Source organism: Ascidiella aspersa, chromosome 4, assembly GCF_963924565.1.
Source record: "Ascidiella aspersa chromosome 4, kaAscAspe10.2, whole genome shotgun sequence".
NCBI classification, from domain to species: Eukaryota; Metazoa; Chordata; class Ascidiacea; order Phlebobranchia; family Ascidiidae; genus Ascidiella; species Ascidiella aspersa.
This window is the reverse complement of record NC_139450.1, coordinates 18,067,700-18,090,364: the sequence shown is the minus strand read 5'-3', so window position 1 is coordinate 18,090,364 and position 22,665 is coordinate 18,067,700. Positions and strand designations below refer to the sequence as shown.

The 22,665-nt window shown below is 36.4% G+C and overlaps 1 protein-coding gene across 1 annotated transcript; it reads right to left on the bottom strand.

The window, feature by feature from the left end:
* Window positions 1–6,439: 6,439 nt before the first annotated feature.
* On the bottom strand, window positions 6,440–21,943 carry LOC146148508 (uncharacterized). Its single transcript, XM_083388051.1, has 13 exons — window positions 21,625–21,943; window positions 20,163–20,257; window positions 19,344–19,433; window positions 19,183–19,261; window positions 19,063–19,123; window positions 18,345–18,748; window positions 17,972–18,147; window positions 13,936–14,053; window positions 10,897–10,954; window positions 10,069–10,287; window positions 9,496–9,547; window positions 8,670–8,820; window positions 6,440–7,837 (listed from the first exon to the last, which is right to left on the bottom strand). Exons 1-13 carry the CDS (start codon window positions 21,717–21,719, stop codon window positions 7,726–7,728), a joined length of 1,710 nt encoding a protein of 569 aa, XP_083244177.1. The 5' UTR covers window positions 21,720–21,943; the 3' UTR covers window positions 6,440–7,725.
* Between the last annotated feature and the right edge of the window lie 722 nt (window positions 21,944–22,665).

The window sequence follows — 22,665 nt, the reverse complement described above, 5'->3', positions numbered from 1 at the left end:
ACTGTAAAAAGAAAACAATTAAGAGTTTTACCAAAAATTATACTTTTTAGTCCTAAATATTGCCGTATTTCACCTGGTCAATCGCGTCGAATATGCGCTACGTCATTACTCATTGGTCATTTATTGCTATTAGTAACAGTAGCTGTCGCACACAAGCGGAACATTATATTGACCAATTGTTGCCGGAGAAGCCTAGTAAAGCGTTATTTGACTTGACAAATTATCCTACATCGCTGGCTTGGAATGCCATTAAAGCTCAAAATGTTTAATAAGTGTTCTTGTGACTTTTTTTACCGAACCAGTCCATCGAGAGTCTCTAAAAAATATTTCAATCGATTGCGATCAAACATGAGTTGGCTACCTCTGAATTAAACCATATCCAATGTAATCGCGATATCAAGCTTAATTATTCTTTACCGCAAAAAGCGAAGAAAAATATAAGCTTTATAAATTGCACACCTTATGCTGTGTACTTTACTTAAGTCAGTAAGACAAACAACTTGACTTGATTTACTCAAATAACTTAAATTAAATTACGCAGCTTTCAATGAATACATTTTATTAAAATTGTTTTTTTTTGGCCAAAAATAAAAAGGCAATAGCCTGCACTGACATTTACGTTTTTTAAAAATGAATTGACTGGGATTGTAGTTATTTTGTAAATACTTGATTTGGACTTATAGCCTACGATTTTAAAATGACTTGTTTACAACAGTGGTAAGCAAACAACCTTAATAATTAATTCAAACAAAACCAACCAAAAGTTTATTTCTACAAAAGATCTACAGAAATACATCATGCTAGATACGATATTTTACAGAAACCGACCTTGACCTTAATTATTCAAACGCAGTAACAAAACTGCATAAAATAAAACAACAATACAATATTTTCAAAGCTCTCAGCGCAGCTGTTTTTCTTCTAAACATAAAATTAGTTTTTCTTTCTCTTCCCTTGACTTGTTTTTATGAAATAACTTTTTTATTATTGCAGTCTAACAAATTGTAAACTCCATCTTTCAAAGACTAAAATTTAGGATGAATTAAGTTAGACATGACAATTCTACATTGCGTTAAGGAGTTGGTAAAACTTTAAATTTGGCTGGGATTGCGTAGGGTTGGCTTATGTTTGTAACGTTCCAGTCTGGCTGTTCGGACTTGTAAAACACTATGCCAGCACAAAATGAACTACATGTTCATAAGTTCCTTTCTGCAGATTTGTCTGGTTAGCCTTTTACAGGTTAACCCCTGTCCTATGGATCGGAAACCAACCCACTGCTTCAAGCAAATAGCCAGCCTAACTGGATTGGTTATGATTTTAGTATTTGGGTTAAATTTATTTTATTTGGACAATATGTAAACACTTTTTTGTTACCATTGGTCTGTACTTTTATAATATAACGTAAGTAAGTCGTATATCGTTCTACAGGCACAAGCGATTCAAGTAGTAAAAACGTAGTCTAACCCAAACGATGAAAAAAGTTATTATTCAAAACTTCTCGCAAATAGCAGGCTTACTGAGGCAAGCTTACATAATACGAGCACAAAATAATGGCTCGCACCAGGCGCCGAGACGCAATCAATTGGCCCTTAATTGTACATCTGCTGAATGCGTACTGCTTAGGGCAGCACTTTTAAACCAGTGGGTGGCAAAGGTATCTTGCAGGTTGGTCGAAATGGCTGGTTAAACTTTCTCTTATCGCAACACACACCTTAAGTATTTCTTATGCAATGTAGACTACAAAAATCATACCACATTGTTATTTTAACGAAATGTTTGGCAGCTATTTTTATTGCAGTGATATATATATATATATTTATTGCAGTGAGGTAATTTCAATTGGTAAACTTGAAATATTTAATGTATTCTTATGTAATAAGTGGTTTAACGTCTTACACCGCTTTCAGTGTATTAGTATGATCAAAATTGCCGTACTAAACTTATTTTGGATTATAGCGTTCTACACCTAAGTCACGCAAAAAAAGCACTTAGCTTGGACAATATAGTATTTGTGCACAGAGGCGGGTCGACGGCCAATGGTAAATTCCATGCCAATGAATATTTTTGCGTGTTTTAACTACTTTAATAAAATAACAATTCGCCATTCGCGCGAATCTTGTTTGTTTTCCAGTATGCTTTAAACCAGTGCTTCTTAAACTTTTTTAGTTTCGTTCACCCCTAGCATATCTATCTCCAGATTTCATTCACCCTTGTCTCACGGTATGATAAAACTGACTTGCACACCTACGAAAAGCAATTCGGAATTTTTAATTAAATATCACTGAGACAACTTGAAAATAGTGAAGTTTGTTGTCGGCGCGCAAAGCGCGAAAAAAAATGGATTTAATTGGTTGAATTGGCGCTAAACTGTAAAATCAGGAGGCTTTTCACAAAACATTTCGTCCCCCTGTTGCTAGCCTGTTGTCCAATTATATAAAGTATGGATAAAAAATAGATTGAACGGGGGATGACTTTTATCGTTTATCTATAAGTTAGAAAAATTATAATTAAATAGGGCCGTTATACCTTCGATGATATGAAAACATGCAATGGCACTCAAAGAGGCATTGTGCTCAACAAAGTAAACAAAATTAGATAACAGAAGATTCGCAAATTTAAAAAAAAACAGAGTTTGTACAGCGCTGTAGGAGTGGTGTACAACCAAAACGAAAACGATACCATTAGAATCATAGCAAAAAATATAAATATTAACTTAGAGCTCGCCCCCCCCCTACAAATTGCTTGGAGCCCCCCTAGAAACCTTGCTAAAAGTATTAGCAACTAACTCGAAATGCGAAAAAAGGACATTTGGACATTTTTGAGCGTCCTCGGAGGACCGTTCAGTTTTCTCAAGAAAAGCGAAAAAAACCTCCTAAAGGAAGACATATGGTAGGCCTAACTTATACACTCAGTGCAAACCAACTTAACTACTACAATAAGCAAAAAAACACCAAAAAACAACAGTTCAGTAGTCGATTTACTTCAGAAAGTTGTTTACTAGTAACTATAGGATGCTCCTGAACTTACGTTCACCCTTATTCACCCCTTTTGGTTGGTTCACCCATGCAAAAATTTTATTCACCCTGGGGTGAACCATTCACCACTTTAAGAAACACTGCTTTAAACAACTGGTTCTTAATCAGATAGCCAAATGCGTTTTTTTGCATCGGTATTACGTTTTTTTGTATTCCGTTTTTTTTCTAAGAACGTCCAAAAAATATTCAGCACGAGAGGAAATAGTCGCCGGCTAGGCCAGTAAACAAGGTAAAACAATTAAACAAATTGCAACAGAATTTTTTTTTTAATTTATGACGAGAAAGGTGCCACTAAATACCCCCAAAAATAGCTCCCGGGAAAATATCGAACGAAGTCATCAATGTTCGTTATCGCCTACAAAATTCAAAATGCCGATGGACACTCGAGAGTCTTATATGAAAGAATATGCTAAGGGTAACAAAAAATGAATTGGCTAAATCGATTAGTCCCAGGTATAACGTCTTGATTGCGTCAATAAAAACTGCTACGAATGACATATAATTTGCTATTTACCGTGGGAACTAACGAGTGGCCACTTTGTCAGCTAAGCTTAACCACTAAACATCAATCAGTAACTTATACTGGTTAACTAAAAGTAAAAACGAACTTCAAACCAGCTATTACCGCAATTAGAAATGGGAATATTAATGCATAATACTAATTAGGGAAACAGATGATATTAAATTTAGTAAGTTGATTATACATTTTATTTTCGTAAATGTAATTCATTCGAAAAATTACATTATGCTTTAACATCATCAGTGGTTCCTAACCGGGGTGCCGATTTTTTAGGATTCTGTAGTAATTTTTGGTTCTCTACGCCTTTTCAAAGAGCGCAAGAATCAGGAATATATAAGTTAATTTGCAATACGCAACAGATGGCCAAATTTGTAAAGAAGCTATGCATAACTTGGGCAAGTTTGAGCTTCAAATCTGATGTTGTACTAGCTTAAACACCTAATGCTGGCTTTTAACAACGATAGGTTCTTACTTTTGGGAAAAAACACGCCGCGAAAGACGACGCGCGTTTTTTTACTTGTGTTCAATACCGGAGTGGCTTAATTATTGCTTAAGCCAGTGGTTCTCAACCTTTATTCTTTCGTGGCCCAGTGGCCCTCGGCACGTCTGGGGTGCCACGGGCATAACTCTCAAGCCATAGGTCATGGTACTACAAAACTTCTGCCGTTTATGTCAGGTAATTGGACCCGATGTAATTTATTTGTTTTATCGCGAAAAATTTGGATTAACGCCGCCTATCGCTGTACCGCAACAATTAGGCCTACTGTGCTGCTTCAAATGCAGCCATATATGTGGCGTTAGCACTTTTTCCGGCGACCAATTACTGGCCGATAACCTTTCGCTTTATCATTTAGGTGTCTGTCAAATAATTTCAATACTTATTAGGATTCCCAATTCTGGATTCGTTACTCTAGATTCGAAACCTATTATTGTAGAATGCTTTTGGATTCAAGACCTACTTTGCAGATCCCTACTCGCCAGTTTAATATTCTAGAATTATTGCTAAAAGTATTATGGGTAGTTTATCGCGGAAAAGCCGTGAAAAAGTCAGGGCGTTTTAAAACACAGACGTTTACTTTCATGACTGCAACGAAGCTGCCTCATAATAACAAAAATAATAGCTCCAGTTTTTTTTGTGTGTTTATTCGAGATTCGTAGGCTACTCACTACTCAACAGGAAGGCCGTCGTAATGTGCTTTTAATACGCAACTATAACTATCTTCGCAAAGTTGAATTTTCTGATATTGCGTGAATAAAACAAAATGGCCCAAAACAATACAGGTCGAATACAAAAAACAAGAATGAGCTTTGCAATGACTACTATAACTATGTTAATTTGAAGTGAAGTAACAGATTTGTTAATTCACTAAAAGTAAGTAGGCCCTAAGTTTATTCGTTAGACCTCGTTTAATTGCTGTTTGTTACTGACGTGGAGAAGAACAAGTAAAAACACGTAAACGCAATGCTAGGAATATTTTTATAAGCAGGGGCCACGAGGGTTGAGAGCCTATCAAACGGGGGCACGAAGCATAAAAGGATAAGCACCACTGGTTTAGAACAAAACACATCAGAACATATTTCAAAACAGATTATTTATTCAACCGTGCAATAGTGAGATACTTGCGGCTGAACAATAATTTTACATTGCTTTTTAATTCCTCTCCACCATTATTCCTGCAAAATTAAATATAGGGATACAAATCAAACTAAATTTAGCTTTTTAAATTGATCTGTGGCCCACCTCAAAGTGTTCTTATGGTCCACCAGTGAGCCATGACCCACTGGTTGAGAACCGCTGGCTTAAGCGATCTGAAGTAACGCAACTATAAATTAATTTGTAGTGTCATAATAAATAATTAGTGGATAATTTGGAATTTATTGTATTGCGTATTTTCTGATGTGTTGCTGTGACGCGACTTTCAGCGTCCTAAAACCTTTTGCTTTTCTGTTTTTTGCCTGTGAAATGAGCCACGGCACGGTTCACAAGATAAATGTGTTTGTGTGACACAAATTTCCGTTATAGATAAAAGTATTTCGCCTGTGTGAACGCGTTGCTGCAACAGTTCCCGGCTGCCAGAAAGGCTCCGGGTTATGAAACATTTTCGCTTTTCCGTGTCGCCCTTTTGTTGTTCATGCAAATTCTCACTTGTATAAGCAAAAGCGTTATGGGAATATACACCAGTCTTGTCTAGTCAATACACTGAGCGGGTGTGGCCGGCTTGCTGCTAGGCCAGCCCAACACCAGCCGACAAAAACTGTGTGGATTTGTAATCAGACTACAGCAATACTTATTGAAGGAGTGAGGTTAATTCATCAGACAAAGACAATTAATGAGAACTCATAATTAACTGCTTGCTTTTAAATTCTTGATAGCACGGTGCCACGGTTTATAAGTTTGTGTACGGTGTTGGGTTACTGAGTGTTTCTTGCACTTAATTATTTCAATTAAAAGTTGTCGGAGAGATTAGTAATCGGAAACCAACAATTAGGGCTAGGCAAACAAAGTTAAATGTGAAGCTTTACATAAATTTGTATAACAAAAACATGTTACGCATCTCAATCCAATTAAAATAAGAAGTTTTTTACTGTTTATGAAACTGGAATGCACCTGTAGCAGGTTGGAAATGATCGGGTCACACTCCGGTTATTCTATTAATACAGTTTGGCCAATTGTGATGCCATTAACAGGTCGGTCGTCTGCCTGTTTTTTATCCAAGCTGCCAGCATGTTTCCCGTGGCGTTGGTAAGTCTGAGAATTTCCTGTTTCGTGTTATCTACCTAATGCCACACAAAACTATTTAGAACCATCATGTATTAAATATATTTATACTTACAATTCAATGTCAAATTGAACAGTTACACATTGTTCACTATTGAAATTATCGAACGTTGTCGTAAACAAAGCTGTAAGTACCGAGCGATTTAACGTTTGTCCATTATAGTAAACATTTCTTACATTGTGGTTTCACCCACACACCTAACACTACAGGGTAATTTTAGTCTGGTGTCAAAAATGGAGGGGTTTAACAACCACTGCAAATATTCATTATTGCATTGAACTAGCAGGTGCCACCATTTTTTTTTATCTGGGAAGTAAAAGTTTTAGACACAATGACACATAATGTCGTCATGAGATGGTAAGGTTCGAATTTTTTATGATCACTAAACAAATAATTTCAGTTAGGGTGTATTTTCGCTTTTCGTCATCTATTAGGATAAATTTGAAAAGGTATAATTAATTACAAAAAATCATCGAGATTCCGTTTTTACTGTTGCCAAGGTGTAATCTGCAAATGTTGTTTGTATAAACGAAATTCCAGTGTGGCCGGAAAAAGACAACCGTGCCGCCAGGACGCCTGATCGGTTGGATGTACGATTACACGGTTTTCACTTCATAATAACCAAATTCAGCAAGATATAATAATGAAAATTTTGAAATATCCGAATTCAAATTTAGCAAAATATTAATAAGTAGTACATGCGGAGATTTAAACCACTTGGTCCAAGGAACACAAAAGTTAGTATGAAAAAATATGAAAAACATTTAGTTGGAACTCACATAGCAGCGATATTAAGGTAAGACTTAGCGGCAAAATAAAACGTTGCAACAAATAGCATTTCAAACAAAAAGCATCAAGCAAATACCATAGGGTACTCTCACAGTACTAATTTTATACTAACATACTAACACAATGCTTATTTATAACGTTAATTAAACGTTGTTGTGTACACAGTATATGGGCAAGCACCGCTAAGTAAATAAATTAAGATAGGTAAAATATAGGAGCAGCGTTTGACACAGCACATACAAGATAAATATATAACTCAACACAAGAACTGTTGGCAGCCCTGCGATAAGCGTTACTTTAAGCTATAAATAGAAGATGTGCACATAAAACAAAGAAAAGTTTACTTAATCCGTCATAACGGTGTGTAAACAGATCGGGAACATGCGTAGATGATGTTCAAAACTAACGCTGAGTACCACGTGATCCAGACATACATTAAGGCATTTGAGTTCTATCCATATTTGCTATTTCACTCGAGAATAAAATAACCAGATATTGTGTACGCTGTAAGGCAAAGCAAGAGAAAAAAGTCACGAATCTATAAGATCGTTTGCATTTTTTTGAAGCGCCTGAAGTACTTTACGTTGCTCGATCCGATCGACTACTCCTCAAAACACCTTTTCGGGTGATAGAGCGGTGAAAGGGAAGCCACCGAACGTAGATACACGGTTCTTCCGGTGAAGTCTATTTTTTCGGTGGGCAGTTTGATAGACCTAACCAATACGAACAGTCATGTAATTCTTTTTTAACAACACTAAATGAATATAGGCAGTTAAATACAAGTAAACACGGATGTCTTATTAGTAGAAAGCTATCAGCAAGATACCTGGTGGGTTTAACTGTAAAGAATTTTTCATTTTAAACATTGGATCATTCAATTTAAAATATTGTAAAATTTAATATAGCCAACAGGCAACGTTTTAAATAGAAAATATAGTACTTTGGTTCTTCATTGTCACCATCAGTCTTAACTCAACAAGCAACCTAGTAACTACATAATCAATACCATAATTTCTGTTCTACTGACCAAGGTTGTAAAATTGATTATTAGTGATAATATATTTAAAAAAAACAATATATCGTGTTGGCCTTTGATAATACAGTTTGTAAACGTGTAAACCTTAATATCTTTAAAAACTTTTTTACAATTTGTAACGTTGGAAAAGTTTCACCTTAAAATTTGTGAAACCACCGCCAAGAAGTTTAGAGGGGTAATATATGCTGATATTTTAAAACATATATTTTTAAAAATATTTAGACCTTTAAATTATTAAAACGTTGTTGCTAGTTGATGGTAAGGGGCTGTGAACAGTGTTTGCCCCCGAATATACGTTTTACGTACAACAAATACATATATAATTAAAAAATGGAAATAAAACAGTTTGTAACGCATTGTAATTAAGGTTAGTATACTGTGAAAATGTTAAGTACAAAATTTAAAAAAGCTGAAAGCTATATAAAAAGATAATTTGTTTTGGTTGCCGAATAGTTTACTCTGTCTTTCTTGTATGGACAATAAAATGCCTTGCAAATATATAAAATTACTTTTGAAGATTCTTTCCTGTAATACGCATTGCTGCTTTGCGAAGTTCGTCTCGTATGGTTCCAACATCGTTGTTCGTAAAATTATCTGTAATTGGCGAGTTGAACAAGAGTACATGACATACAAGACGTGGCAACATAAAAAAAACAATAGCGTGTTACCACCGGCGCCAATACGCAAATGTTTTTTTGGGGGAAGGGATTTTGTGGGGGAAATTTTTTAATGTGACCTTGGTTGATTTCCTAAAGGTAATAAACCAACAGTTGATACCCGACCTTATAATATATAGCATGAAAACGTTTATTATTATACTACTTTAAAAAGGATACTTTTAATTGGAACCGTTCTGAAGTCGACTTTTGACCAACGATAACGGCTTACGTATCATGCACACTGGAAGCCATCGCAGACTAACCGAATCTATCGATCAAGGCAGGCTAGAAAAATGTAATGAAGTTTTAACTCCTCCGGCCAAACCGGGACCTTGATCGACAGATTCGGTTAGTCTGCAATGGCTTTCGTTGTAATATACCAAATATGACGACTGTTATTTCATAGTTAAGATAGATGAGAGAATATAGTTCTGCAAAAATTTTTATGATGATGCCTTTGCCAAATAAGAAATAGATGCCAGATTTCTGCACCTTTTGGAAAGTTTTTGGCTTTACAAAGTTTACAAGGTAAATCCAAGTTACCGTCTTGAATCAGTAGAGTGGTGAACTTACTGCGCTTTGTCATAAATTTGAACTAAAACACTGACTAGTCACTGCGTTCAGCCTCACGAGATGGCAGGCGACAGCTTTTAGGTATTCCACTTTAATGACTTACCCGAGGTTTTTGAAACATTGAGGATAGATTCATTCTTGTTGACGCTGCATTCCTAAAATGATATATTTTCAGTTGGGCTAATCAGTTTATATTTTTAATAACCCATAATCATCACCAACAATAAATTTTATACCATGCTTCAGAAAATCTATTTTTGCAAATTTAGATTGAAACTGAAATTTCGCACTTCGTCCAAAACTTGTTTGGCTTTTTACAAAATAGGTTTAAGTTCGCTTGAATTTATCAAATGCATGTTATTGTGTTGAAGCACAAAGTTTAAAATGTTTGACAATTAACGCTATATAAACGCCTTTTATTCATACTTCGCGCGAATTGTTGTGTTCCCCCGACACAAATTACGTAAGAGTAGTTAAACTCGAATCAAGTTACTTATTTTATTACGTGATATTCCAACATCACATTTTTATGTTTTAATGCCGAACCCAACCATGCAACCTTATTTCATTCCACGGGTATGTAAGTAGGGTGCGGGGGCGTTACAAAAATATGTCCAGCCCAAGGGGGCACCAATACAAAAATGTTGAGAAACACTGATTTAGGGGGTTATAAAAATAAGTGAAATGCCTTTCTTCGTTGGCCGATTGCGACTAATGATTTTGATGATTGCGGCCGTTTTCCACCAATTGGCTTTATTGTCATTGATCCTATCACGACACTTTGGTTGGGAAAATCCCGCTGTACTTTTTCAGTAGAACGATCGCCAACACACTTGAACGGGTCGGAAATAATTTGAATGGGTATCCGTCGGCTTCTGATAGTTGAACATCCGTCCTAGATGTTAGTACGGTGTTGTAAACAATTACGACATTTATAAAACATATATGATCTACACTTGTAGATTGTAGAGAACTCAATACACTTTTTTAGCAATTTCAATAAAAATCAAAGCCATAACATTCGATAGTGTCCACCTATTTTCTGCTATCAGACGTTTCGGGAATATATCCGAACAACGATCTGTGTTAAATAAAGAACACAGAACATTATTCTTTGCCAAAATAGGAAATTTGTGCACACCTGCCAATCCTACCGAACCATATGATTAATTTTAACCAGAGAAAAAAATTGGGGTAATGGCATTACAGATATCGGCTGTATTTTTATTTGTCTCAGTTGATTTAACAATTCAAACCGAAGGTAAATAAGGCAAAATCAGCACCTTTTTTCAACACACTTTATGCTGATTTCAACAAATATTGAGCTGTTTTCAACACAAATTGAACAACATCGCCTTCTTTCCGTGTTACGTTTCTATTAATATTAGGTTTATTTTTGCACTGACAGTGGAATAAGCTATTGGCAAAACGTCTGATAACAGGATAATATGTTCATTTTATCGAAAGATATAGCTTGTTATCCAAACAAAAAACTTCAACTCACATTTCCAGCGTTGTTGGACTCTTTATTAAGGTTCACTTTGGGTTTTCTTTTGCATTGACTAAAAACAAAAATAAAATAAAGAATTTGGTTTTAAACCCGACTATCCCTTTTTTCACGCATTGTATTATTGGATCGTAGTCAGAATAACTGTTTGTTTGTTGGGGGTTCAGACCCCCCCTTTTCGTAAGTGACATTATCGTTTTTTCTTCATTTTTGTCAGAGTTTTACTTACCGTCCGAAGCTGCGTGTTTTTAAATGTAATTGGGTCACGCGTCTTAAGCTAATGCGACACCAAAATTAAACGCAAAACGCCGTTTTTAGTCTTTTGTTTGGTCGACCGTAAACGCTAGATAGTTTTTCTCTTTCCCCTTTCGTTATTCGTTCGGGTTGGCTAATCATTGGCTAAAAAAAAAAAAATCAAGTGTGTGTTCGACACTAAATAATATAAATCAAGCGGTTTCCTCTTTTTTCTCTCTGAAAACTTCGAGTTAGACAGTGCTGATGTTTCTCGCTGTTTGTTGTCTGCGTTAATATCAGATGTTGGTGTAAGACTGGGGTCGGCAACCTACCGTAATTGATCGGGCCCGTCGCCTCTTTGACAAACTATGCACGAGTTGATTTGAAATACGCGCGAAGCGCGAAAATTTTTTGCATTTGCGTAATTAAACAACCAAAAATATACTTTAGGCCCTATGGGGAAAAGCATAGCCTGGTACATCCTTAATATGCCGATGTGAATGTTATACCTGTACATTTAACAGAAATGGGAAATTCAACTCAATATACAGGAAATCAACTCAATATAGCAGTACTTGCCAATTCAAAGTAAAACTGCCAACACGTAACAATTGTATGATCAAAAGTGTGTACTTTTTTAAATAATAAACAGTCTATATGCCTTACACTGGCGTTTTCTCGCTAAACACTGTGCTTCACACTACCTTAACTTTTTTCAAAATGACATTTTTTTTACTTGAATTTTTTTTGCACCAATTTCTTCGGTTTTCTGGCTGATTCTTCGGCCGACATAGTCGCCAAGTCGCCAGCATTCTGCCATACTGGAAACCACCACCGTTAATTAACCCAAAAGCTCGATTTTAGGATATTTTGGGCAAAAGGTATAGGGCGACCTGATCTGATACGAAGTGACGTCATACATTGTTAAACAAGCAAAAAAGATAAAACGCATACCACCCTAGTATTGAACGAGTAATAGTTTTAATATCAGCTCATGGTATCGGATATCGTCTCAGATTCGGTTATATCGGACATCCCCAGCTGTAAGCAAGAGCAAGTTTGAGATTTGCACTCCACCCGCTCACCAATGCGAGTGCAATTTGCACCAGGCGAGTGCTGGGTGATGCTAGCTTGCAGGGCGGGAGAGTGTCTCAAGCAGAAATTTGTTGTTGTAATCAGACCAATTGTTGGTCTCAATATTGTGAAAAAAAAACCAATGACTGAAGGTAAATTATTTGATTACCTCGCTTTACATGCTTGCGCAACTAAAACAGCGAATTGAACGAGCCATCGCGCATGTCAGACGGGTTTCTACATCACTGCTCCGCAAACGGTGTGCCGTAATGTTGTCGGATTTCTTCACATACGCTTTTTTCAGGTACTGTAGTTTACTACTTTTAATAGAAAGGCATTTTGGCCTTATGCAATAATAACACAGGTAAACTTTGAATTTACTAAATAATTAAATTTGTTTTTAACCTGTGTTTTCTCAATTGCAAAAACTCGAAGTTTGCAAATACTTTTGAAACAAACTCGATTGGTGCGTCTTAACTAAATAACAATGGTTTTCACCTTTATAAAGCGAACTCCCGGGCCCGAGGACATTATCCATACTCAATATCTGTAAAAAATATGGGCATTTTTGTCCTTTATATCCGCCTCGGTTGCACTGTAATTGTTTTAGCTTGGCATTATCTGAAACGATATGATAAGAGGGGGTAACCGAGGCAAGTCCAACGATTTTGAGACCCTTGAGACTTTGTAAAACCGCAAACTTATAAGATATAGGAATATAAAACGTCAAAATTTTGCGCTTCGGATGGATATCAACATAAACAGTTCCTTGTTTACTGCATATTTTAGCCCAGGGGTTTAATGTCGTTTAGATATATTTTTGTAGATGTGCCGCCGGAAAATGTAAGCCATGTTGGTATGCCGTAAGTAACAAGTTTACAGAGTACTTAACTATATATTTGGAGTAGGAAACGGTATTTCGCCGAGCGTCTCATTTGTATAATAATGAGAATAGTGCGCTATGAAAATGAAATAGCAAATAATCACTGAATAACGGAGATTTATAACGACCGATTAAACTGGATAAAACATCACAACATGCCCAAATCATACTTTTCGTTAAGATTGCTAACTTATTGTTTGGCAAGACAGCTTTCACTAGCTGTCCGTTTATTTATTTTTATTTTCAAAAATGAGAGTAGCAGGGTGTAATTTCCTTGCTATATGCAGTGAAATTGTTTTTTGTTTACTTAGGAAAAAAATATTTAATGACTCATACTTATACATAACCATTTAAAATGTTTGACCTTTTGAGAATACTTCAATAAATTATTGAGTGATTCCATTTATCAATCCATGTATCACATACGCGCACATTTGCCGTTTAACAACTACCAACTGCCTGTTTCTGTTACGTATTTATGAATCGATTCACAAGTCGCTACACTGGTGTTGTAAAATAATTAAAAACAAATTCTTAATTTAAATGAATTCAGATGTTAAATTCTGAATACGTGTCCTACAGAAAATTTGGACACAAATATATCTATTTAGGTTAAGATTATTGTGCTTAAGTGTGCCGATGTGAAGTTTGTGTGTCATAATTATACGAATCAAATTCGGATAATATAAAAAAGAACATCCCACGATATTAAACAAATATGCTATAAAAATGTATGTTCTTGTGCTTTCAAAAACAAAGCTGTATTTTTACATAAATACATATTGAATGCTAGAATCCACCAACAACGGTGCTATACAGTTCAATATTAAAAAATAAAGACTCACAACAGCGGAGGGCATTTCTTTTGCATGAGGAGATGAAGGTCATCATCCGCGAGTGGTTTTGCGAGACCAAGTGAAGCCATTTGTGTAACAATTTCGTCATCCGCCTTTCGATTTGTTTCTGTGAAGTATATTGTCATTATTGAAACAAAGGGGCCCGAATTTTATACTTCTAAGAAATTCCCCCATTTCCTAGCTGACGTGAATGGCATCATAAAACAGGGAAATACCCGAATCAGAAACTGTCGATTAACGTCTAGACTAGAGAGAAAGCGAACCCTTGGATGCGAAGCGAACATGCACGTCGTGGACACTTCTATTAGGCACCAGATTGTGAAACCGTTAGTTTGCAATCGGTTACTTTGGTAGGACACCTAAATCAAGACCGCGAAACACGTGTGATTGATTTCAGTATATCCACAACTATCAGCCTCATGGAACTACGCTAAGTTAGGAGCCCGTCTTTCGCCACCAGCAATGCCAACCGAATTTATTTTTTCCCGGATTTATTACGTCACAAATAACGCAACATATGTACTGCAATAAATTTAAATCGCTCTTCTGGTGTAAACGAAGTATAAACCATTACAAACAGATATTTGGAACAGCTATGGGATCACCGGTTTCAGTAACTGCGGCAAACTTGGTTATGGAGGACATCGAACAACGGGCCATGAATTCATTCCATACCCCCCCGCGAATCTGGCGAAGATACGTGGATGATACGTTTGTCATAATAAAGACAAACTTGATACAGCAGTTCCTGGACCACTTGAACAGCTTGGAACCTACCATTAAATTCACTATGGAAACAGAAAACAAATGCTCAATTTCATTCTTGGACTCATTAATCACTCGTAACCGGTCAGGTAAATTATCTTCCAAGGTATTTAGAAAAGTAACACATTCAGATCGCTACTTGAATTTCAGATCAGACCACCCTTTACAACACAAACGCTCGGTTGTGAGCTCCCTGCTACACCGAGCTTCAAAACTTTGCAGTAACTATCAGGACGAAGGCAACGAAATTAAACATGTTAAGAAGGCCATGAGATTAAACGGATACCCCGACTGGTTGTTCAAACCTCGTAACAAAACCAACCATTTAACATCTAAAACAGAATCTAAAGGTCTGGCCATTATTCCCTACATTCCAGGTCTGGGAGAAAAATTAAAACGCATTTTGAAGGGCCACCACATCTCTACAGCTTTTAAACCAGCCAGAAAAATTGGAAATATTTTACCTTCAACTAAGGGGCAGTTTATGAGATTCCCTGTGGAGGTTGTTCAGCAACATACATAGGGGAAACTAAACGTTCCTTTCACACCAGGAAACTCGAACACATGCGTGATGTCCGCCACGAAAAGGCATCCCGGTCAGCTCTGGCAGAGCATGCGGTTGAACTCCGACACGGAATTGATTGGGATAACTGTAAAATTCTAGACTGGGAACCGCACTATTACAAAAGACGGTTCATTGAATCATTCCGGATTGACAAATCTCCTAACACCATGAATAAAAAGGATTCATGGTATCCGGCAATCTACTCGTCGTTGTAGTTATACGCAATAGCTGATAAACGCCCGTTGTCCGACGGCGCAGTACTGCACCGGATGACTCCGGCGCGTCACAGCTTATCGCATACTTCAGCGACGTCTAGAATTATTAATTTTAATCTACGTTTTTTCAAAAAATTTTTTACTTCTTAGTATATAAGATGGCTAACGCACTCTCGTTTCAATTATTAACCCTGATGAGGTCAGCTGGTATCTGCTGCCGAAACGTCGGTTTATACTTCGTTTACACCAGAAGAGCGATTTAAATTTATTGATATGTTGCCTGGTGGAGCTAACTCTATATGAACTGCAAGTCTGCAACTATGCACCAAGTCAGCTAAAATCACAGCTGTGTTGCGTACAAATTACGTGGTATCAAAATATGCTTATAGAAAATAATTTTCGCGGTAACTATATCTTTTTATCAAAATAGATATACATGAAACAACAGTCAAAAGCCGAAACGTGAACAACCGTCAAAATTAGACCATTTTTATTAAAGAATCTGCTTCAGTTGGAGAGGGCTTTGTTGCACGAACATCAGATATAAGTGCAGAAACGAACAACCGTCAGCTGAGTATATAAAGACCTTCTCGCGAGAAAAAAAGAAGAATGATTTAATAAGTGTTCTGAATTGTGAAGTGTCCTTTTCTATCCTATGTACATAAACTCCGTGTTTAATTTTTTTCTGCATGAGAAATAACCTATTTTATTCACTGATGTGTTGAATGCACACTTGCCCATCAGCCAACCTGAACAATAGAAAAAATGCACCTAGGCAAGTTGAAAACAAGAGAAGATAGATGGCGTTTTGCGTTCGATTTTGGTTCCGCATTAGCTCTAGACCAGGGGCGGGCAACATACCGGCCCGCGACGGGATTTTGAGCGGCCCGCAGACAGATTCCAATCTTACATGATAATGTGGCCCGCGGCCACATTTTGCCACAATCCCCCACTATTTGCTTACTACGTCAATTTATAGTGATTGTTAGGTTTCTTTAGTTCTTTGTTTTCTTTGTGTTTTTAGATTTTTGGGTTAAAATTTTTATGAGTTTACAATAAGAATTTTGCTATGAAACGTAAAGCTGACAAGGAGTGTCGCAAAATCAAAGGATTCTGAATGCAGGGGCGTAGCGTTGGGGCGAAGTCTAGGTGTTTTGACACTCCCTTATATATCAGTAAACATATGTTATATAGGAAACATTGCACCTGGCATACGAAACACGTCGGTGCTTTGCTTATCGCTGCCGCCTAATCACCACTCGTTATTGTTCTTTCAATTAGCAGTTCGCCTGTCACCGACTCAAGTAATCTCAAACAGGCATGATAACAAAAAGATATTTTTTGGTGAAACGAAAAGACTTCTCAACGACGTTAAAAAAACAGGCGTGTAAGCTACAGCAATGCGCATTTAAACTAAATTAATTTTACTCCAAATTTTTTTGATATGAAATCCTGAATATTATCATCAACGGAGTATTTAATTTTCCGGTATTCGTATATTAGCGTTAAGCCGGTCAAGCATTCTTCGCCGCATGTCGCTCTATTCCACGTTTTTATTAGCCTCATGTAAAAAAGGTTTCAAAAAAAAGGAGCGCTTCGCCGTCGTAGTTGTAACAGGCAGAGTCATTGCACGCTTCATACAACCGGCGAAATTTAACTACAAATATCACAAAACAAATTAAAAAGTGCTTGATTTCAATGTAGCCGGGTAGTGCAGTGTCTGCAGTTTTTCGGGCGACCAATTACTTCGTCTCGCGATTACATTAACCTAATAATTAGGTGTCAATTAAGCGGTATTGGGCGAGCCACTAATTTCCTTAACTGCGTTAAGTTGCAAAAGTAACATTCCCTCGTAAAACATGCGGGCCTTGGTCAAAATGCGCTACAGGGTTATTTAAGGCCACCTTTAGGCCAATATTCAGCGAGGTTACGCGCAGCGTAATCGTGACTGTGGGTCCTGTAGTGTAGGATATATTTTAAAATGAATCCCTCCCTCAAACAAAATCAAGATTAAATAATTAGAAAATAGATTTTCGAAAACTAAAGTTTTTTGAACATCCAACGAAGTGCAACAGTTTGTGTTTGATACATCACAGAGGCTGTTGTGACACCGCAATTCCATAGCGTTTCGCGCGCAATTAAAATCATGTGACTTGAATGCCTCAACGAGGTGTTGCGTTGTTTTAAGGTCGAACAGATAATTTTAAACAGCCGTAAGCTCCTAATAATCGCCGTTGACGGCGTCTAGACTAGACTCTAGAATACACGAAACGTAAATTTTTTTAACACGGCCCGCCAAGTACTTCATTTTACCATATCCGGCCCGCCGACTGAAGAAGTTGCCCACCCCTGATCTAGACGCTTCAATTACCGCTTCGAATAAGCAAGTTGAATCCTTCCAAAAACGAACCAAAAAACGATATATACAAACAAAGATAGGTCCGGATAACGTAGACCAAGAGAGGCACGACAAACTTACTTTTATTATTTTCTGGTGGCAGCGAGGCGGCTTTGTTTTCGAGTGTCGATGGTTGACTGTAGTCAACAGCCACCGATGGCACTTCCAGTACTTTGCGCTTTTGAAGGGCAATAGACTTCTTTCTGCGAAATTGCCGAGCAGCAATTCGTCGCTTCGACTTCGCGCACGTCTTGGGTCTGTGCAAGACAATAGGTAACATATTATATAATAAAAAAGTTTTAAAACGAACAGCAACCTACTTGATATTTATCGTCAGGACTTTAATATTTGTGATGTTAGCCATAACCAATAAAACCAAAAAATATTGCGGTCTAAAGTCTAAACAAAGAAATAATACAAGTTGCAAGCGTTTTGATTTTATCTTTAAAGCTACCGCGGAGAAGATTCGGTTGATAGGTTAACGGCCGATAAACTCTGCATTGTGGTACTGTGTTGACAAGTAGTAGGCCGAACTTCGTCAAGGTCTTCAAAGTAAGGCAATGCAGATATTGCTTGATCCATACCAATGATGCATCCACTGCTGTCACACAATGTTATGTCAATTGCAACCTTGTTTTTTTGGAGAACATTTTCCACCTTGTTTGGCAATTGTACTCCACTTGGTTCGCTTTTGTCAACAGCATGATTGTGTGTGTTACTGTTGTGTTGTGTTTTACATAACGGTGCAAGAGAAACCTCGGAAGTATTAGAATCGGATGACTTCGCCAAGATACCATCATCTATATTGTTTAGTTGGTTCTCCTTCTGGTCGAGTATTGGACGTCGGAGAAGTAGATTCTAAAAACGCATTTTATATTAAAATTAACAAAAGAGAGTTCATCAACAAAACAGGACAGCTAAATCTACTTATGGACACATATTTAAAACAAAATGGTAAATATTTTGTTTGAAAGCTTTTTTATCTATAAAATCATAGTGACTAAACTAAAATATTTTGATTCACTTCCTTTACAAACACATTGAGCTCGTTGTAAAAAACATAACATTATATCAACAATGTGCTTTTGTTTGAAGTGAACAAACAAATGATGTTACTAAATTACACATTATATTTGCACTGAATGAAAGCAATAACATTATTACTAGTGTACCTGGAGAAGATTTTCAGAGTAGTCATCATAAATACTTCTCATGTAATCTGGTGTAGGACACCTTAACAATAGATCATATTATTACTAAAACGTAAGTGTGAAAAAAATAACAACTACAACCTTTGTGAATCAACACGCTCTTGTACAGGTTCATGCCTCTCAGCACTCTCAACATGTTGTATGTATTTCTCACCTCTAACTAAAAAAGATAACACACTAAATAAAGTATATACAACAATATCGTTAATTTACAAAACCAACATCAATATCTGCCTGCATACCACAAATGTCATCTGGTTGTAAAATGCACTGGGAAGATTTTGGTCTTTGTGGTTTGGTAAGCTGATTGCTGCAGATGTCAAATTCTTTGCCTACAAAAAATTAGAATAGAGATTTATACAGTAAACTTGAGGTAGGGTATTTTGGCAAATAGTTTAGGGCATGAATATTATTGAACCCAAGTATCTCTTTAAGTACTAAATTGAACTTTGCCATTAACATGCTTTTAATGTACTTTTGCACCAGTTTTAGCATGACCGTTTTTAATCACATGCGGGCTCCAAACATAATATAGATAAGTTTTTCTGGTAGTAAAACTACCATTTTAAGTCATTAAACATGGATAAAGAATTAAATAAATTTTTAATCAAAGTCTCAGATTTATAAATATTGTTTTTTACATATTTATATTGCAAATTTTTATATATATTTTACTGGATTTTATCACATTGCTAACCCGGTGACACAAACTTTTAACTATTAAATAACACATATGAGAGTTTTTTACATCAACAACCTGAATGAAAAAATGAAAATTCAATATAGAACAAATTAACATAAAACTTTTTTAAGCTTGTCCACCTAATTTATCAGTCAAATCCGTACTTCAAAAACTAATTTCTGTAAACAAACGGCCAAATAATGTAATTCCAATAAGCTTAACAAAAAGGATGAGTCGCAGGTAACATAATTAATCACTGAACCCCAGAGGTCCGTGGACAAATTTGTACAATACCCGAAAACCTTCAACTCAATTAGTAAACTATGCATCTGATGATGTTTTAAAATACTGAATAAACAGCAGACTGAATAGCCTCTACCTGTCAATGATGTACTTGGGTAGTATGAGCTTTTTGGTCTTGAATTTTGGGTCTTTCCATCAAAGTTTTTTGGATTTTGTGGAGCTAAGTGACCCCTGTTTGGAATATAAAAAAACTAGGTTGATTTAAAGTTTTTTCAATTTTAATTAAAACTCTTGCAATTTTTGTTATTCACATACACATCAATCTGACAATATATTCACTGTTTAAAGAGCTTGAAATGTTGTTTAGTAATTCCTTTACCCACATCTGCATTTCATGGGATAGTACTAACTACTTAGTGCCAAACGGCAACAGCTTTTTTACTTGGTCGCTTGTCAATGTGAGTGCAACTGTCTCCAGGTGAGTACTGATTGACACCCACTCAAACATCTAATCAGTGCGCTTAACATTTTGGTTGTGATTAGTGCACTTAACATCTAATCAGTGCACTTAACATTTTTTTAAATTATGTTATATGTCAAACACTAAAGGTTGATTATTGCAGAAATTGCAAACAATACAAGCTTGCACAACTATAAAAACTAGTGCATAGAACACGAAAAAATGTCCTATGCATTTTAGGAGTCTGATTAAAAAAAGAGGCCGGTTATGTAGCATTTATGGGCAGTCCATTACTTTTGTACAGAGAAAGGTATGCAAAACAAAAAAATACTGCATACCACAACCCACATTGTTTGAGTTAGGGTGCGGGTTAGCGTTTGGGTGAGGGTGGGTCAAGTGTTATTATATTTATTATTAGTAAAAACACTTTCTATGCACTATGCACATGACCGGTGTCCACCGACTAAAGTTCAAGGAGTCAAGAAAAGATTTTTAGCGGCTTGTCCTTTGTGGAGTCAGATATACCCAAAGCGAAACTGTAAGTGACTCAGGCAGTAGTCGGCTCTCGTCCTAAAACCAAACGCCTTCTTGCCCCCAAACTACAGAGTAATAAACGCTTAAGTTATAAAAACTAAATTAAGGCAACTAAATAGAAAGGCTTTAAAACCGTTAGCTTTTTTCGATTAAAGTGAGGCAAAGAGCCATACTTCAATACATATTGATAAGAGCTATTTTATTTGCAAGTTTTATACAGGTGAATATTACCTGATGTAAGCAAATGGAAGAGGTTATTTACCCGCACACCGCAGTAGTTCAAATCGACATACAATCTCTAACGGGTGCAAACAGCAATCCAGTCAAATAGATTATTAGCCACTGAGGCTATTTAACTGGCCAACATAATAAGTAATTTATATCGACCATTGTATAGAAATCAAAGAAATTATGCAAAGGTAAGAAAATTAAATCCGATTTACTAACACCACTTAAACGCTAACCCTAACCCAAATTAATAAATAATCACGTATGCATGGATGCAAGTGTTAAATAGCCACTTCCAAAACAAATAACATACATCCATGTTTGTCATACATTCAATTTAATACACGAAATATTGCAAAATATTTACAATATTTACCAAAAGCACTGCTCAGCAACAGTTGTAAAGGGTGGGTTGGTCGATATTTTGGTGTAGGAGAACACTGGCTTCCTCGGCAACGAATTTACTTTCATAATCTTAGGACCAGCGCACAAATAATAAATAATTTAACTGTTATTCATGAACAGCAGTATCAAATTGTCCACTAGTTTTGAAAACGTCACCAGTGACGCTTTTATGACAGGGACACTGACATCTGACAGGCGACAATCAATTCATGTAGAAAGTAAACAATGTTGTTTCGTATCGTTTTTTATAGTTTGGTTTTTCCGCATACCACGACTGTTTAATGTCAGTGGACGAGTGCCTTGAGAATTGTAACTTCGGCGAAATATATTTTTTTGAAATATTTATTGTATTTTTAAGGTCGTTTACCAGAAGTCTGCCATAACTGGTTTGAAAGCAGGGAGTCGAACCGTTTGACTTTTCCGGTTCAGGTTCGGTTCGGGTTCAAGGATTTTTTCGGAATCCGGTTCAGTTCCGGTTTCGGTTCGGAGGAATTTAAAAGTTCCGGTTCAGCTCCGGTTCAACCATCGTTATTTTAAAACCGGTTCATAAAGTTCCGGTTCAGATACAATATAATTTGCGTTAAATCTCAAAATGTGGGTCGATAAATGTAAAGAATAATCTTTGAATTGTAAGTCATTTAATCTAAGTTACGTGACTTACTAAAAAAAAAAGCAATAACTCATTATTGAAATATCTAAAAAATAAAAAATAAACGATTTTTTGATTCAATATTCATATTTTTTCATTCAATTTCGAACATGGCATAACTTGACTCTGTAAAATAGAAGTTGTGACGTTATGCAGGAGCGAACCGCTTTTGTTTACAGGTTCGGGTTCGGTTAAGGTTCAGGTTCAGGTACTTTCAAAATATTTGGTTCAGTTCCGGTTCAGCTCCTTAAAATATTATAAAAGCCGGTTCAGGTTCGGTTACGGTTCGGAAAAAATTGACCCAAAACCGGTTCATAAAGTTCCGGTTCGGTTCCGGTTCGACTCCTTGTTTGAAAGTGAAAA